This window comes from Ischnura elegans, chromosome X, assembly GCF_921293095.1.
Source record: "Ischnura elegans chromosome X, ioIscEleg1.1, whole genome shotgun sequence".
Classification (NCBI taxonomy): Eukaryota; Metazoa; Arthropoda; class Insecta; order Odonata; family Coenagrionidae; genus Ischnura; species Ischnura elegans.
The window spans coordinates 13,144,808-13,164,792 of record NC_060259.1 but is presented as its reverse complement, the minus strand read 5'-3'; the positions used below and the strand labels follow the sequence as shown (position 1 = coordinate 13,164,792).

At 37.7% G+C, this 19,985-nt stretch overlaps 1 protein-coding gene across 1 annotated transcript in view; it reads left to right on the top strand.

The window, feature by feature from the left end:
- LOC124170617 (solute carrier family 25 member 36) overlaps nucleotides 1-19,985 on the top strand; it is a 102,895-nt gene extending 82,910 nt beyond the window's left edge. The window contains exons 5-7 of the mRNA XM_046549447.1: nucleotides 8,165-8,296; nucleotides 10,829-10,928; nucleotides 16,557-19,985. Of these exons, the coding sequence (XP_046405403.1) occupies nucleotides 8,165-8,296; nucleotides 10,829-10,928; nucleotides 16,557-16,909 (585 nt within the window). The 3' untranslated portion in view covers nucleotides 16,910-19,985. The remainder of the gene's footprint in view (nucleotides 1-8,164; nucleotides 8,297-10,828; nucleotides 10,929-16,556) is intronic.

Genomic DNA, 19,985 nt, shown 5'->3' with positions numbered 1-19,985 from the left:
GATCTAGGAAATGTTGCATTTTAAATGTTCGTTCAGAAGTCCCCCCTCACCAACTTCCCCTCTTCCCCTTTCATCCCCTCCCCTCTTCCCTCTCCTCTCAACCCAGGAGCACTTTGCTGAGTCGCACTGTGCGAGCGGCTCTCAGGAGTGTGCTATGAGCGGTGAGGCAACTTCACAAAAAGAGACGTTTATGCCATCACTATTCACAAAGGTGAACTATTTGCGTCAGTGGTCGGAGTAGCACGGGTGCTCTGTTATGTCACCTGGGCGGCCGAGCATCCCCTGGTGGCTACTGGAAGAACTCTCAGAAGAACTGACTCTCGTTTGACACCATGTCATATGTATTCGGCACCGCCACAGATGGCATATGTGAAGAGCTGATGCTGTGCTTTAAGTTTATTTAATTTAAAAATTCTGCATTCCTTTTTCATGTTTCTCAGTCATTATTAAGAATGTTAAATCAATAAATTCATATTCCCAAGTGTTTTTGGCATTAGGGTCCATCAGGTGCGTATGCCTTTCCGTTTCTTTGTCGCAAATATTACCCATGTGAGTTATATTCGTTGCAGTTTCTTGCATCTTGCTTTTGTTCTACTTATGTGACATCAGCATAATATCTGCGTTATATTTTTTCGTAAAATAATATCACATTAATATCTTTTCTTGCAGTACCAATTGTAACTCTAATCATTTTTATTTCAGTGCCGTGGTAAATTCAGTGTATTCTTTCAAATACGTCGCGAGCGTAACACCCAAAAATGAACTTTTTTTAACAATGGCAATTTTAATCACATCATTTTGCGTGCTTAGCAAACTCTTTACCGTAGATAATGAAGATTATATGATGGAAAAAGTTTTCTGAGGCAGGATTGTTACACAACCTTCCACCGTTTTCGTCTGCAGAAACAAATGCAATATGTTATTTCACTTAACTGCTGCTTAACGTAAAGGAACGTAAACATACATCAATGGTAGCATTTGAGGCATTAAATAATTGCGATACAGTTTTAACAGATATTTTTTGAATTTTCAGTGGAAAATACCAAATTAATAGAATGATCACACAAATGCCCTAATTAAGTACATAGAAAAATGGATTAGTCAGTTTTGTATTGGCGTAATGATTGGCAAAGCAACGCTTACCATGATTTTTATTCAGTAAGGCACTTACAAATTGTTTAAATAGTTAGTTGTTGTTTAAGTAAGAAATTTAGTGATGCAAAAAAACAATGCCTTTCCTCTGGATTTATCCTTACGTTTATCGGATAGAAATTTCTCTGTTGCCCCACCACTCCTGTTCGTGTATAACTGTTCGCAGTAGGTATAATGGCTATTATTTGCTCCACCTCCGGTAAAGCGACAATTCGCTATAGCAAGTGTTTATTTGAGCACCATGGGGTCTCGTTTTATCGAGGTTGCACTCTATTTTGATTTTCCACTCTTCTCAGGAGTGACTTCAGCTACGCAGCATCGAAAACAAATGTGTTATAACTCTCATTTCTTTTTTGAAATTTTGTGATTTTCCGAAAAACAATAAATGCTGGAAGATTTTATTTGTAATTGCGATATTAATTGCAATATCAAGATTATTGAACATCATAATTGAGTGTAGTGATAGGTAATTATTAATGATGATTATACATCAAAATGAGTTTGAACTCGCCCCATGCTTCATAGTATCATCTGGGTGCATTATTTCATGAATGCCTTTAATTTGAGGTCCAAACTGTTCTTTACTGAAGTGAAATACATCTTTCAGTTCTGTTTAGGATTATAAGAGGATCAGTGTGGAAATTTTAATAATTTCATAAGTTTCATTAGACATCAGCATAAGTTGGTAATTTTTGTTTTTGACTAAATTTCAAAGTTTTCTGAAGAATTTCAAAATCAACTATGTGTTTGTGATGCATTATCACTTGTGTATTCAAATTTTATTCATTTTACTTTTACAGAAACCATAAAAATAGCCAAATCTACCTAAACATTAATATGTTACAAAAGCTGCCTTGAAATTTTTGGATTATTGAGGAATTTGGGTGAACATGAGATTTGGAATATGAAAACCATGTTCACAAGACTTTTTGGAATTCTTAACCAGCTGAAAAATGATCAGTCACCTCTTTCATTCTTTCAAAATATTTATTTTCATTGCTACCACTGTCATGTCATAAGTATTCCTAGTAAAACATGCAATATATATTTCTTCTTACATGCTGAAAATTTTCCCCTAACGGTGATGAAGTATTAATTCAAGAACGTAGAACGATTGTACAAATAATTTATTAAAACAGTTCATATTGATTATAGGTAATTACGTACTTTATATTTTAAATTGAAGCCACTGTCCCTTTAATGGCAATAAATTATTGCAAGAAAATCATCATGTGATGGCACAATGAAGTTCGTCCATAGCACCCAGAGTAACTGCCCGTGGTAAGGATTTCGGCTCTTTACACGGTATCAGTGGAGCCATCATTACTATAAACTAGGGATGAGTCGATTCCAAAAGTCGATTCTCGATTCCACCGATTCTCGGGCACGGAATCGGAATCGAGAATCGATCGCCTAAAGTTGATTGCGATTCCATCGATTTCAGGAAGATAAATGTTTTGAGCATAGACTATAAGTTTGGGACTTAAAGGCTGCCACACACCTAAGTGGCCGCGGTGTCAGCCTTGCCCGCGCGGAGGATACGCCCGGCATGCGGGTGCTGCGACGAACATGCCCAAGAGGCATTGGAAACATGAAAATTTCGGTAAGAGCGACAAACCAACGAACCCTGAAATGGCGCGTATTCATGAGCAACTCTCAGAGAAAAAAAAATTGGAGACCACGGGATCGGGAGGCAATGCATGAGTTTTCCGTTCTTTTATTAACCGCTGGGCATGGCAAATGAAATAATTGCGATTATGAATCACATTCGGAGAATTCATCTGGACCACCAATTTTAAAGTATAATAGATCGAAATATATATTTTTATTTTCGAATGATATTTGAAGTCTGATGATAATAAAAACGTGCAGAGAGTGAGGTTTCCTGTGAAAAAAGTTTCTTATAAATACGCGCTGAGAGCGGGTTTTTTTATTCAAGTAACTTTTTTAGACTAACACGCGCCTGCATCAATAATAAAAAAATTAGACACATTCGTATTTGTATAGCCCAGTTTCATCAATGCAACCCTTGAGAAAGTTGATACTTACTTGGCATAAGCCACCGCGGCCTCCGGGCGGACTCGACAGGTTGCGTTCTGTCGCCACCGCACACCTGCCAGGCTGCTCTGGTATGTATGGACGCAATGAACGCTCCATTATTGTTTAGCCACCGCGGCCAAACGAGAATGTAGCCACTGCGGCTACTGTTATTTTTAGGGATGGTTGGATCGGATACCTCGGATCCAAATATCCGCGGATATTGCCCTTCAATGGATACATCGGATCCAAAGTCGCGCAAGACATTGGATCTGGATCCGAAATTTTAAATAATAGCTTCAGTGAATGCAACGCCCCATCAGGGTGGAAAGAGTTCCGATTCTCTCTTCGAATGCATCGTCGCATGCGATTCTTGTCCTACTCATGAACCATTTTGTTTGAAAGCCCTCGCAGAGGTTACGAGTAGAATTTCAGCCGTGGCCAGGATTTTCAGCCAGAAAATAAAAAAGGTAAAATACAACTGGCATATAGTGTGACTCTTCCCAAGAGATTGAACAATCATCGGAGGAATCTCAGCGCCGTAGGATAATAACCACGTCAAAAGTAACTACGTCGCAGATTTCAGATAACCACCCTCGGCCTTACATCAGCCCGTGCCTCTGTTGTTTTTGAAGCGTGTTTCATCCCTACCTCGTATCACCAACTGACATTTTTTGGCCTACCTGCTTCAATTCACCGTTTCTAGACTACAAATGCTAGGAGAGTGACTTTCTGGGCCCGAAGATATCTTGATAGCTTCGACAATTAGATGACATGCACGAGATTTAAAAAAGAATTAGACCAAACGAGACGCATGCCTGACGATATTTCTGTTTATATTTCGGCTCTAATTGATTGCCACTCAGTTTTCTATCTACAATTCTTTAATTAGTCTTTACTGATATGCATCATTGTCTAAACAGCACAATTTTCAAAGAAACAAGCGCAGCATTAACCCCTCAAACAATTATAGACAGATTGGAAACACCAACTACATATATCACGTAGTGCGCCCGGCTTCGCTTTGAAGGCAGCGACGTCACTGAAGCAAGATCTGACTTCCCTCATTTGTAGCCTTGTTGTTTGAAATACGGAGGGAGCGTGCTCCTTCCTCTCCACCTCACCTTTATGCACTCCTTCCCAGTGGTGTAGCCAAGGGTAGGGTCTGGACCCCCCACCCCCCGAAATATAAAAACTCAATTATTGTCCTTCACAAAAGAAAACAAAATATTGAAAACTCAGGAATTTACAATATTTTTCTTTAACAAATTAAGTTTTTCGATTATAAAAAGTGTTAAAATTAGTTTAAAACCCATTATTTAGTGCCCGGTTTTTTTCAAAAATTTTCCCCCCTGGTTTTGGATCCCCCCCTCCCCCCACAACAAAATTCCTGGCTCCGCCACTGCTACTTTCCCTCCACCTCTCCTTTACGAGCTTCCGCTGCCCACTCCTTCCTCATGCTGAGCGGTCGAGCACCTCATCGCATGTGACAATAATGCCGTTTGAAATACTGTTAATTGTGTTGCTAATTGCGCAGTTGCAATTCAATTTAATGATACACCGATAAAAATGTCTTTCAATGTGTATAAACATTTCCATTGAGATAAGGAGAACCAATGAATGTCGTGTGCGTGCACTGTGGCGTAAATTATCGCGAGGATGTGCTAAATCCACCTCACCATACTGAAGCATTTTCGAATGAAACACAAGTCCGTATGCGATGAGAAAGTAAAATTCGGGGGAAACGCGTGTGAGGAAAATTTGAATTCAGTCGATGGCGGGGGGGTAGCCAGGAATTTTGTTAAAGGGGGGTCCAAAACCATGGGGGGAAATTTTTAAACAACTGGGTACAAAGGAGAGGGTTTCAAACTAATTTTAACGCCCTTCATAATAGAAAAAACTTCATTTTCAAAGATTCGTTTTTTTTTTCATTTTTCATTTTTGTAAATTCATGATTTTTAAATATTTTGTTTCCTTTTATGAAGGAAAGTAATTGTGTTTTTATATTTTGGGGGGTCCTCTCGCTACACCACTGGTCAGTGGTTCATCCTAAGATTTTTCCTATTTTCATTTCCAAACCCAAACGTAACAGTTTAGGCTCTGAGTATGTAAAAATGTTTTTAAAACAACTTGAATGCCCATAAAATAATTTTTAATTTATAAAAATATTAAAATGTGTATGACAATCTAAAAAGCATTCCATTGATTGTATGTACCCAGAATAAACTTGAATAATGACTTTGTTTAATGGCAGGAATTTGAAAATGCATTTGGATTCGAAAATATCCGATTCGAAAGATGTGGCTCCAAAAATCCTGGATCCGTCCATCCCTAGTTATTGTATTCCATTCAATTCTTAAATTTTAATGACACCAATGCTACAGATAAATCAAAATCCCACCTCTTAGAAGGAGTAAGAATCGACGGAATCGGGAATCGATTTGAAGGAATCGATATTGGAATCGGAATCGAAAAAAAGTGGAATCGACTCATCCCTACTGTAAACATATTAACTTCACTGGTCTTCAATGTCTGTCCAAGATGGAAAAGACTTCAATCAACGAAAGAAAATGTTTTCATGCAAGGGTGAATTGTAAGGCTTTCACTACACATAAAGAATATTTGCGGCATAGCCCTGAAGAAATTAGGATTCGTCAAGCGTATTGTGGGAAGATTTTCGGATGAGAAAGTGAAAGAAAGGTGCTATTTCGCTCTCGTTCGACCGCACCTTGAATATGCAGCGAGCGTATGGGATCCGGTGCAGAAAGACTTAATCCGCGAACTGAATAAGATACAAAGGAAGGCTGCGCGTTTCGTCAAAAACCGCTACGGGGGTACAGACATTGTTACCCAGATGTTAAGCGAATTAGGCTGGGAGCCGTTGGAGACTCAGAGGCTGCGCGCTAGGCTTAGATTGCTTGAACAATTAAGAATGGATATCTTTAAGAGCGACACAGAGAACATAATCTTAGAGCCACACTATATTTCCAGGTCCGACAGAACCGATAATTAAGAGAGATTTTTTGCCGAACGGATAGATATGGGAATTCGTTTTTCCCCCGAACAATAAAGGACTTTAATAAACGCTTGTCCCAACCTCGTTAGAGCACTTTTTTTTTAATAGCTGTAAACGGCTGGTGTCCTAACACCCCCTGCCACACGCCTTTTAGGCGGCTTGCGGGGTATTATGTAGATGTAGATGTACTCTTGCCTTAAGGATATGTTGAGATGAGGACTAGTTTCACCAATGCAAAATGTAGTTGTTCCACACTCACACACTATCAGAAAGCAGGGAGCAGTTAATTCCCTGACAGAGTTTCATTTACCAAATGATGCAACTCTCCGAGTCTAATTAATGATGCCAGGATTTTTTTCTTAATTGTAGTGCCTGACGTCCGCATAAATGCTGTCAAAACATAGTTATTTTCACAACCAACTGAGTACCCAAAGTTATTACTTAAAGGGGGATGTTCAAATATTATGTAAGCACTCATAGGGCGGGGGAGGGGGTTATGAGTTAGCTGACAAGTGGGAGGGGGAGTCATACCTTTGCTTAGGTAAGACAGGAAGAAAGAAGGTGTGGTTCAGTGGGGTCTATTGCAATCTGGGAGTGCTTCTGGCTGCTTTTCCTGGTTTAAAAATATCTACTAAATTGAGAAGCGTCAGACATTGAGTCATTTGATGGATGATTACAGAGAATAATTAAGTGTCATCTAAATTATTCTCTGTAATCAGCATCTAGTAGCGTGTCACCTTGGTGATTCTATGGCTAGTAGAAAGGCAGTAATTTTATGGAACGATTCATTAAATACTTTGTCACTTGATGGACCTAAGGAGTGAAAGGTTGCTCACGAAGAGAAAATGAGTTTCTCTCCTGCAACTCATGCATCAGTAAAATGGCACAACTTTATAATGAAAAGTAGCTTAGCCTCCCTTTGTCTGGGAAAACAAGAGCTGGGGGACTTGCAAGGCATGCGGTGAGCATTGCCAGTGATAGGTTTTATTGCTTTTGGAAAAATTCACTGTTTCCTCCAAACCTTTTTAATGCTAAAATAAATCATTTCATATCTATCGCCAATGCTTGAACATAGAGTAGTGTAATACCAGATGTTTCAAAATAAATATTGGGGTATGAACACTCTTTACTATTTCAGTCTGGAGGCTTGTAATAACTGAAAACGATAAGGATCTAGTACGAAGCTTCCATGTAAAAATCTCCTAACAGTCAATGGAGGGATTGCTAATGAAGGACTAGCATTCCTAATGGATTTCTTGGGGTGCGAACAACTCTTGAACTTGCTCAAAACTCTCCATAAAAGCTCTTGGTCATCCCGTACTCTTCCCTTGACGAAGGCAGCCTGCATCTTCCAGCTGATGTTGCCATCTAAGGATGTAATTATCACCTGGAGGACCGCAATTGAACAAATACAGAATGCTTGTTGCCCTGTAACTACAGATTCCATCTTTGTCGTGAGCGCTTTCTAATGGTTGTGGCAGAAACATTGCATGCACATGCACACTTGTGCCAAAAAACAAAACTTTTTTTATTTTGCCAACTTAGAAAACTATGTTTAAAGATAGTTGGAGATTATCTAAAGGCCACTTATCCAGTCAGATGCATTATTGATGAGAAGAATTGCATACCATGAAAGCACCACAGGAAGTTGTGAAAGCCCCCTACCTCAAAAACAAAGTCCTATTGCTGAATGGTTAACCATATCCTCTGCCATTCCTAAATGCTATTTTTCATAAGTGAATATTTTAAATGAAAAAAGGTGGCAATGGCATCAAAATGATTCCTGTAATTTATCCCTCCCGACCTTTGTTCAATAAGAGCATATCTAATTTTTTCACTTACTTCATTTTCAAGTTCCCCAGTTGTGTTGTCTGTATTTTTGTGAGTCCATGTCCTGTTTCTTTTAGGATATGAAATTGTCTGTGATATTAATGCTTTTCCATTATTTTCCATTTTCAGGGTATTAGAGGATTTTACAAAGGAATAACCGCTTCCTATTATGGAATCTCGGAAACTGTAGTCCACTTTGTTGTCTATGAAGCCATCAAAGCTCAACTTATGGAAAGGCGATGTGCTCGGCAAAGGGAGCAAGTAAGATGGCTCCATAATTCTATGCATGGAAAAATATGCTTGCAATCATTAATTGCCCTTAATATACAATAAATTGTGTATCAAATGTAGAAAAACATTGCAAAACATGTGCCATAGTGTATGTTTATTTCACTGCATTAGTGACTTTTTGGCTCATCTTTGATTTAGGACATCTATGGAGTGGAGCAAATCTATTCTGCTCTTAAAGTAACACATCTCTTCCTTTTCATAATCTCTCATATAAAACCTGCACTCCATATCATAGAACTCAAAGGGAATCTTTCTTATGAAAATAAATTATTAGTTCTTTGGTTTTTAATTATGAGTCTAAAAATATTATAAGAAGCTCTTGAAGCAATAGGCCATTTCCCTCGGGGATTAAAAAAAAAAAGATGAACCTCTGATTGGTAAAGAGTGCTTTCACCTGGAAAATTGGCATCTGAAGAAACATGCTTAAATGAAATGTCGATTCTCACTGCTGCAAATGAGTGAGGTGTCAGTGTATATGGATACACCCACACCTCGCTCAGCGCAAGGGATGGGTTCCATGGGGTCTTTGCTCTAATCGAATTTGCGTTATTCGAGACCATTTTAACATGGGGAAGATAGGGATGCGTTCCCGGTAGCATAGGTATTGGGTATCAAATTTCCAATAAACAATACATATTTCTATTAATAACTTTGGAAAACCTTATTTATATAAATATTTATAGCTTAAAATGCCTTTTTAAGATACAGTAGACTCTCGTTATAACTAAGTTGACGGGATCGAAAAACCGGAGGTTCGTAATAACATTTGAAATTTTGGGTGCGCTTGAATTTTTTGAATGTTCGTATCTCCGGAAGTTCATAAGTTAGTATGAACGTTTCTTTCAGGAATCATTGAAAAAAACATACTCTGTCAAAATGTCTTGTATCTTCAATCTCCCACATTTATAATCTTCAGCAACAAGTGTATAATATACGTGATTAAATTATGCGCAAGTCCTCGATATACGAAGAAGATGCATTCCGAGACCTTGCTCGTTAGTTGATAAACGTATAAAAGGCATCGATGAGAAAGGTTATCGTGCAGAATGCAACACTGCCTCACAATCTTGCATTAACTCACGATTGTGAAGAACTGATCTAGCTTGCAAGGTAGTCGGAGTGGAAAAAAATCTCTGTCCGCAGAAAGAAAGAATGGGTGAAACACTGAACAGTTCCTGAATTCACACCAGATTAAATGATTATTTGTTCTATGCCACGTTGTGTCGCATGGGCAAACTCCAAAGGTGCCAAATTTGAAGTTTTGGGTGCGCTTGAATTTTCCGAATGTATGTATCTCCGAAAGTTCGTAAATGCAATGTGCATAGGAAGAGGATTAACTGTACGTCCAATGAACGAGCATTAATGAGTGGGTCACCACAATTCCTCAGGAATGAAGCTTATTACATAATGTTGAGTGCATACATATTGAAGTATCTCCCACTGAAGAAAGAACCAAAATTGACTCTCTCAGACACAGTGCAAGAAGAGAACTTAAACGTAGATCAATGATGATAACGTAGCCTAGTGTATATCCATCCTAAATGCCATTGCTTTTTCGTGGAATTTCGTAATAAAGTTCATTTTGTAACCACCGGGATCGGGACTGAGGTTCGTAATGTCGTGATAACGTTTCTTTTACTATAGATTGGATTTGCCTTTTCGTCGGGACCAACAAATTGCTTCGTAATAACGAGAGTCTGAACTGTGGTAGGTACGCATTCAAAGACGTTTTTTCCTGTTAAAAAATATTCATAAGTGCTTTGGACACGTGTGTCCATGTGTAGAAATGTCCTTATGTGCGGGTGGGCTAACATTTAGGAAAAAACATACTAGCTCAAGGGTTTTCAATTCATTGCCGGCAAGTGAAGAATTTTCTAACAAGTCTTGAAACCCAGTGTCACCCAAGCCTTTTTGTCTTGAAGCTTCCACTTGATGTCTCGGAGCATTTATCACCCTCATCTTCTTTTATAGATTCAAATAAAGCCACAGGTTTTGCACTAATAACTGCCTGTGATAGAAGAATATTATTTGATCGTTTATGATAAATCCAGGCAATTAGTATTCTTTCCGTTTTTTATCCAGCAGTGAACATTGTGTACATGTTGACCGCTAGGCTGTAGTTGGTGTGGCTGATGTCACTGACGTTTTAACTTTGTCTCTATTCAGAAAAATAGTGCGGACTTTCGACATCGTGAGCTTAAATTGGAAATATATTCTGCAAAATTTGAAATTAAAAAAAGCTCGTGCAGAATGAGCTCAGATGTAAATCTAATTCCATTGTAAGCTAAGACCATCATTAAGTTGGGGTCTACTGTGTAAGGCAATTTGCTGTTGCTCTGATGCTGTGTCAATTTTATCTTATACATAATTCAAATATCCATGAGATTCATTTCCTGTCATCTTAGGTATTTTGCTGTCCAATTGCATCACCATTTCTGTCAGCATAAACCCTTGCAACCCAGAATGCTTAATGTGAATATGTTTCATGTTTTATTTATGCAGGTTACTTTAGAAGATACCAAAACATCCAGAGATTTCCTCGAGTTTATGATGGCTGGAGCAGTGTCAAAAACTATAGCATCTTGCATTGGATATCCACATGGTAAGGACCATGAAATTATAAGCAATGATGTAGCTATAGAAAGCTTAACCAACTGATGAACATGTTTATAAGGTTGTGCCAAAAATTACTTATTTCAGGACTAAATTTGCAGAATACAGTGGAACCCCGGTCTATCGTTCCCGCATAGGTCGTTTTCCCACGTTCATCATTTGCCGTTCCTGGTCCCAAATAAAGTTCCATTCAGACAATGTAATTTTTCCCCGCATCTATCTTTCCCCGAATTATTGTTTTTCCACATTGATCGTTTTAAGATCGCGGTCCTGATGTATAATTTTCCCGCATCCATCGTTTTGACAGAAATGAGACAAAGTGTTTTCAATGTGTCATTTATGGCTAATAACAACAGGCACAGCGATCTAAAGCAACAGACAATGTGTATAGTTAATAATTGATAGTTTTATTTGCCTAAATTATGAAAATAAAAAAAAATCACAGTGAACGTTTGGATTATTCGTGTTTTCCGATTATTCGCACCACCTCTCCCCATCGGGATTATCTGGATAATCGGGATGATGCCGTATTAAAATCACTTAAATCAATCGAAGCTCAGCTCAAGTTGAGTTGTCAATGAACACATCATTAACGTGTATGTAAAAAAATTCCAAGCAGTTGTTGACTATTGGTAATGGCCGTGTTCCTGTCGACGAATCAAGCAAATTGATTACAGGCGGTCCTCGGCTTTCGTACAATTCGCACTTTCGTACGTTCAAAATTGATACGTTTTACTTGATTTCCATACACTAAATTCGGACTTCCGGACGTTGGCCTGTAATTTTTTTAAATTCCCGCGATGTTTACTGCGCATCCCAACATTCAATTGTTTCAAATGGCAGTATGTGCGAACAATATGAACGTATACAATGAAGGGAATTGCTGGTTATTGACTCTAATCTAGGTGATTTCTTTGGGAGAGAGACAGCCTGCTATAGACTCCTTCATCAAGAGAAGAAGAAAGCCTTCTATGAAGAGATTTTTCAAAAAAGTTGACAAGACATCATCAAATAGCTTTCAATAAAACTAGTAAGATCTTCTTTCTTATGGTGTTTTTTCGTTTGAGTGCTGTCTAAATCATTTAAACCTTTAGCAACGATATTGCACATAATATCACCCAAATTCCGTTTCTCTTTGGTCTTTTTTGAATAACATGCGAAATATACGCGATTACGAATGTCACCTGCCGAATGTCGAATTTTGGCGTAAAAATTAAAAGGTATCCAGAGTGCGGGTTCAACAATTACATTTTGTTATGCTTCTTGATATATCTTTTTATTTACAGTGGACATAATAAGTGGAATGTCAACTTAAACGCCAAGAGGAAGTTTCACTCGATAGCCAACGGAGTTCTTGTTTTTTTTAACTTTTATTTACATTTTCCTGCGTATTTTTGAAAGAAATTATATGATTTGAGGAATTTTATTAACGTATTATTAAAATTTAGTGAATTGAAATAAAATCCGTGTAAAAAAGGTTTTAGTACGTATATTCCGCTCTTTTGGAACGTAACCCCTAATTAGTATGGAAGTCAATGGTTCGACTTTCGTACATTCGACTTTTGTACAAGTTATCGGGAACGCATTGTGTACAAAAGTCGGGGACCGCCTGTACATTTTCTTGGATTTTTTTCAATTTCATTTCATTAAGAGATGAGTGTATCAATAAAATGTTCCCGAACATGATTGGTTACCACAAAAAATCACAAACGGTTGAGTGAGCGAACAATTTTGGTGGCTAAGAACGAAGACCAAGTCACTTCTCTGAATTCACATCTGTCTGAATTTTTAAACTTCTTGCACAGTCTAAACTGTGCATCTTGGATATGCCTGGCTTACCATCATACAATTCAGTGGTGCTGACTCCATGGGGTGTGAGGGGGCCCGAGCCCCCTCAAAAAATTCATTATGGGGGTGAGGAGAAAATGTGTCAGGCTTGTCGATTTTCCCCGGAGTGTCCAGTTATCGAGAGTAGAGTTTTCAGGGTTCTAATGTTGATCATATGACTCTTCTAAAATGCTTTAAAAAACTTAAAAACTCACTATTTATAAAAATTTCCGGGTCAATACCCTCAGTATGGGCCCCCCAATATTTTTGATAACTCGGCATCCCTGACACAATTTACAGCTGAAGGTTGGCCTAAACTAACCAAAACTATAACATGGAAAGCGTGTGGTGATTTAAAAAAACTGATAGTCAATGTGATTCACGCTACTATGTTCAAAGAAAAATTTAAGGATGAGGCTCTCATTCCGAGGATTCCCATGATCCCAACCGATGTGCCCTGTGAGATAAAATGAATTCAATGTCCAATTTGTGTTGCATTCAGGATGACGATTAACAAACCTCAGGGTGAGGGTTTGTGGTCTGAATTTAGAAAAACCATGCTTTTGTCATGGTTAAATACATGTGGCATATTCAAGTGTTGGTTAACCATTCGCTTTATTTGTCCTTGCTCCTGATTACAAAGCAAAAACTTTGGTATATCAGAAGGTACTTGACTCAAGAGAATAAACCCGAGTGTGTAGGATCGACAGCGGCACGTTTACACAATGCACTTTTTCCGAACCGAGTCATACGTAGCATGTCACCGATCATGATATGCTGCTCCCAAGGGGCTTTTCTCACAAGATTTTAAGTGCCACTACAGCAAGCAAGTTATAAATCAATGGTAATATATCATTACACTGAAATAAATCATATCATTTGTTAAGTTTTTCTAATGAGTACATGACAATTACCTCTCATGCCCCTGGACTTTCACTTAAGACTGTATGGAGTAAACATTATGATTCTTAAAGAATTCACAGGTACCAGTGTGTTAGAGCACTAGTTGTGTGTTACATTAGATGCTTTCCTTTAAAAAAATTTAAACCCATTTTACTGACAATTTCCCTAAAAACAGTATTGTTTTCATTAACTGATTCGGTTTGTAAAAGGAATAAACCTTGCTAGATTTTTCGGAAAGACATTACTAATGGAAGGTCTTGTTATGTGACTCAATTTGAAATCATAATGCAGCACAAAAATGCAAAGAGAGGAAAGAGTGGAAAAGGTGTATAAAGTTACAGTAAAACTTTGATTTTACGCAGTTGGAGGGACCGAAATATGGGCAATGTGTAAAATCAAAGTGTGTAAAATCAAGAGTTGGTATTTAGGAGGAGTATAGTTTTCAGGATAACACTGGCTCATTATTTTTAGAACGCTTAGTCATACACTTTTGTAAAGTTCTTATTTAAGCCAGCACCGGAACCAGAAAAAGTCTCATATGTGAGGTTTTACGGTATGAGGATAGTCATCCAAATTAACCCCATTAACAGGGAGCAAAATTTTGCTAATACATCACAAAGGCTTTACACCCTGTGAGCCTGGGTTCAAGTCCTGGCAGTAGCAGAAACTTATCAGAGATGGCCTTATCACTACTTGAGTGTAATGTGGAGGGCACTTCCAGTGCACCACTCTGTCCTGCAGATGGGACGTTATGTCCTGGTTAATTTGGAGCCTATCATCACAAACTGGCTAATGCCAACATAGGGTTCCTATCTCCCCAACCTTTACTTCATGGCGCTAATGACCCCAGTTGTCGGTTACCTCCTTCCAAATAGCAGACCATAGATAATCAGAGCACATAGGACCCGGGATATTCGGAAATTCAGATTTTTCCGGTGTTAAGATCACTTTTTTTAAGAGTGCTATTTAAATAACCGCACAACTACCGTCATGCCGCCAGTGATGAATAAAAGATGATTAATAGTCCGGAACAATGTTCCCTCTTTATATTTTTACGCATTAAAAAAGCATTTCCCCATGAAATTTTAGCATTAGTAGATTGAATCTACCGGGAATAGCTTCTCTGTCGGCATTCTTCCGCGAATTCAGCACCGGGACCTTCGACTCACAAGCCATGTGATTCATCTTCACGTAATATTTTGCTTCCCCATATCTGATAACAACACCGAACACGTTTTTTATTTCGATTTAATGATTCTAAGCCATTCCTAAGTTTAAAGGGACTGCCTTATCATTCACGTCTTGAATTTGACTTCAATGATTACATGACGATTGATGACGCGAGTTATTCTCTGAGGGCATTAACTCCCATTCCGTTAAAAATAAACGCTTGTCACCTAGTGGAGTTAAGCTAATAGCTATTCAAGTTCCAACCATGTTTCATTCAAACCCAATGATATACAAGTTGAGTCAGTTCTGATAAGCTCGCCACGCAAGCAACTTTCCCTCGCCTCCATTCGTCCCGCAGATGTGGGGTTAGCCCGTGGAATGAGATGACACATGCTGCTTTTACCATCGCCTTGAATCACCATCGACGTTACGTCCATACCAGAAGTACGAGTATCTTTTTTTGAATCACCTTGGAAGCCAATATTTTGGCACGGGAGGATTTTTAACGGCTCATTTCGCCATTATATTTCGCTGGGGCGACAAGACATAGCGTTGGCAAAATTCTAGAAAACCTTCCGTTAGGGATAGATATTCTGTAGTTCATAATTCCGGATTAACGACCATCTCCTGTAATTACAATAAATATGTTTTAAACAGCGTCAATCAATAAGTCACATCGCGGCTGCGTCTTCGATCTAGTGTCTATCGGTAGGTCTCCACTCTAAGGAGAGTAAAACAAAGAAAGAGCAACAAGTGGTATCACTGATTATATGGTGATCGCCAGAGATGTTAACATTATCACCTTTCGTCCGGAGATCATCTGTCTTAATCAAAAGTAGTTACGCATAAAAGGCGATTGGCGCATCTTTTAAGTTTCGATATCCTTCTACGGCAAATTTGAACTAAGAGCGATATTCGCGTTCGTAAAGTAGCCTGAAATATTACTGAGAGGGCACAAGGGGAAGCAATAATTAGATTTGCGATGTTTTTAGTTTCACCCTCAACAGCACGACGTCATTTCAACCGTTCCTGTATTCATTTTTGCAACTCATGGAGACGAAATAATAACCTAGCTTCGTATTGCTCCAGTCGGGATTTTCAAAACAATCAAAAGACAACTGCGTAAAATCAAGATTAGCGGCCTCTATGGGGCTGGGGTTATGCTGTGCAAAATCGAAGAACTGCGTAAAATCAAGAAAAGATGTCAAATCGAAGTTTCACCATTGCAATTCCCTATGCTTTCCAGCCGGACTTGAGGGTCACTGCGTAAAAACGAGACTTGATGTAAAATCAAAGTGCGTAAAATCGAAGTTTTACTGTATTTTTAATTCATTCATGACAGTATAGTTATGTTTGACTTGAGTGAATGCCTTTGTATGCATGTAAGAAATTTTAAATTTCATATCTCATTCATTATCTATGAATTTCAGCAATATCGTTATAAATCATGTATTTAAAAAAATAAGATCTAGTAATTATGGTTAATAGTTATACATACTTTTTATTCTAAGGTTAGATAATAATTGTTTTACTACTTTGAATAAAGCAATTTACAAAAACTGGTTGAAAATTTGTTGAGAAATGTTAATTGCATCCAAATTTGAAATTATGAAATGACAGTTGTAGTAAATATTTTGTGATTGGTAGCTGAAAAGATTCTTGCCTTTATGAGATTGTTGCCTTTATGCCTCATGTGCTCATTATCCTCTCCCAACAGAAGTGGCACGAACCAGGCTGAGGGAGGAGGGGAGGAAGTACAGACATTTCTGGCAGACCGTGATCTTGGTTTGGAAGGAAGAAGGCTTTGCGGGAGGGTTGTACCGTGGATTGGCCACGCAGCTAATTCGTCAAATTCCCAACACCGCTATTATGATGAGTACCTATGAAGCTGTAGTTTACGCCCTTACCCGGTACTTCGTGCCTCGAGAGAATGGTAGTGGGCATGCTTCTGCATCTGATGAAGAGGATAGTCAGTTTTATGTTCAGAAGCAAGTCATCACTTCAAATTCAGGAAAGAGGGTGGTTCCATTAAACAAGACTTCTAAGTCGATAGCTGTCGAAAGCCAGTAAAAGTCTCCGCCAAAGAGTTTTAACTTGGATTATAGTACACATCACAATTTATTTTGTCTTTTTGAGTGTATTTATGCCATGATATTATTTTTCCAAAAGCAGGGATAGATAAGACAGTATCCCTTTTAGTTAGCCCGTCCAAGTGTTGATAGGTGGTTGTGTGCTTTGATTACTCCAGTGGATGTATGTTGAAGATAGTTATCAGTGAGATTGTTACAGTTGTTGTGTTGAACAAGTATTCCATTTGAAAAGTGGAATTTACGTGAAGTTGGTCAGTCAGCCTTTTGAACATTGTTGCAGTCTATGTATGAAAGTATGTGTGAGATTCATCGAGACATCATTTCATGTTATGCAATGATTTTCAAGAATCTTTAGTAAACTTGCTTTTTTCCCGTGACACCTTTGCCATTAATTGGCCACTTGCCCAGCTCTATCTAATGTGGGAGTCTGTGCAGGTAATTGTAGTGTGGCAGAAAATTCCAATTATCTTTGGTGCAAAGTATATCGTGTATAATGTTTATTGAAGGGTATCTAGTGTTAGTAAAGGGAAATCTATTGTCACTGATGATTGAAGATAGATAGCCTTTAAGGTATGTACAGCCTATCCTATACTTATAAATCAAAGTTGTCTGTAATTGTTGTTCACTCCTTGCTTGCTTATGTGATTGAAGTGTAAATCAACCTGGTGGGGATTAAGTCAAAAGAGGAGGTTAAAAGTTATGTCTCTGCTCTTGATGGTCTCTTCGTCATTGGTAAATTCATTGTTCAAGGGGTTTGATTACTTTTATTATTTTGTGTACGCTTTTTCAGAGTTGAGAAATTTTCAGCCCTCAAAAGGGTCCCCACAGCTTTTCCATGAAGAGCTTCAGGAAGGAAGTGACAGCAGCAATTTTGTCTCGCTGGCATCTAGTATTGTCATTGATAGGCAGCTTTGATTTTAAGTGGATCAATTAGTTCTAATTCCATATGTCTAGGAAAATAGTAGGGGTTCATACATTTTGTGTCACATTACATGAAAATTTTAGATCTACAAATTATAAGACATTTTCGGTAGCCAATGATGATCAATTTTTATTCTATGAGAAGCCTCTGTTGTGTGTGGCATCTGCTTTTATTTAGTTACAAATTTTTAAATCTCTTGATCATGGATTGCATATGATGAGTGTTACAAATAAAAAAAGATGCAAAAAATATGCTTGGTAACGAATTACATTCATGCATCATCTGTTGTTATAACTAGTCAATGTTTTCATTATCAAACTGGTCAAATATTTTAGTTTATGATATCTTACTTTGCGTGGCATTTTAGTTATAAAATAAGGGAAGTTATATGGTATTTCGTGGCTGTTTGTAAAATATTTTATCATGTGATGAAACCTTAGGCAAATTGTATTTTTATTTCTTTTTGGTTCCTTATGCATAATGATTGGAGCCTGTTTGCGCACAGTATGTTACATTTTTGTTTTTTTTAGAATCCATGTTGATGAGCTTACCTTATGACTTAATATATCTTTGCCTCTTTCAAGAACATTGTAAGGTTTTGCGACATAATTCAAATTTTAAAATAGGAAAATGACTGTTTCTTTTTCTAACATACTGAAAAGTCGAAGTTATTCAGGTGTGACTTGTAGTTTCATGTTATCCCCCTGTGTGATGCATTAGTCTTATGTGACGTACATGTCAGCCATTTTTGTGACACAAGGTGTGTAATGCAAGATGCTAGCCATCTTTTGGTGTACCTGCTAAAACTAAACTCTTGCAACATATCCAATTTTAAGACAATAAGAATTATACTTAAAAACAAAAATCTTATTGAAAGCCAATGATTTTTGGATTTTGGTGATATTATTGTTTCACAACCTCCATTAGCTATTATTGACATGGAGTAATGAATTGGCATTGTGAATTTTCAGCAAAATTAATGATGGCTTCCTCATAAATTATTTCATGAGGTAAACCATTAGCCACAATTCAGTGGATGCTTTAGTTACCAAATAAGCCTCTTGGTTCTCAAGTTGTTCATGCAGATTTAACTTTTCAAATAGTTTCTTTGTCCTTGACCTGGAATTCAGGCTAACAGGCCAGACTCAAATTTACATAAATCACTAATTGAGATCATGAGAATGATGAAAGTTGTTCTAGTTACTTCAATGCAAATGTTTGAGTATAAAAGTCGTGCTATAATATAGCATGCAGTTTTTCAAGCAGTAAAATATATATCTACTAGATGCAGTAATTGATTTATATTTTTTGGGTAGTGGAATGTGTTTATTTATAATTCAGTGACTAATATCTATTTTTCAATTAGGAATAAAATGACCAACTGAGTTATTTTGCACTTTTGAAAGGAAGGTTGAAAAAGTTCTCTCCTTCATAGTAATAGAAAAGTAACTAAGTTATGACCACCCCACTTCATTTCTTGCTGGAAGCAAGATGTTAGTACGTTATTGCGTGGTATAACCCCACTCATTATTTATAATGTGTTTACACATGGTGACATGCTTTTTTTCTGAATAGCTATCCTCAGTTGGCATTGGGTGTTTTTGTGAATATCTCATGCCAATGTTACTGTGATAATGGATGGTTTGCTATGTTCCTAAACTAAAATAAGAGACTGCAACTTTTAAAGACTGCAAATTCAGGGTTGAGTAATATTTACAGCTTGTATATTGGACATTGTAACTATCTGCTTGTACATAGTTGTAAAATGTTGGCAAATCTTTATGGTTGTGTGTGGCTTCAAAAAAACAAGCCTTTGAGAGCATTTTTCCAAGACTGCAAAGTTGGGAGTAAAAGTTATAGCTGATGTTTTATAATAATTATAGCTGGGGGTAGATGTTTAGATTTGCGACAAAGAAAAGGTTTTTAAATGAAGATGCATTCCTTGAAATTTCTCTATTGTTGATTAATCTTTCTAGTGCTGTGGAGTTGTGAATATCAATCCTTGTTTGATGATGAGCAAGGAATAAATCTTTAAAAAAATTTGCCTTCGCTAAATCGGATGGAAATCCATTGTCAGGCTACCTGTACCAATATGGTCAACTATGGAGTAATAAAGTTACTGCGGAAAAGTTAA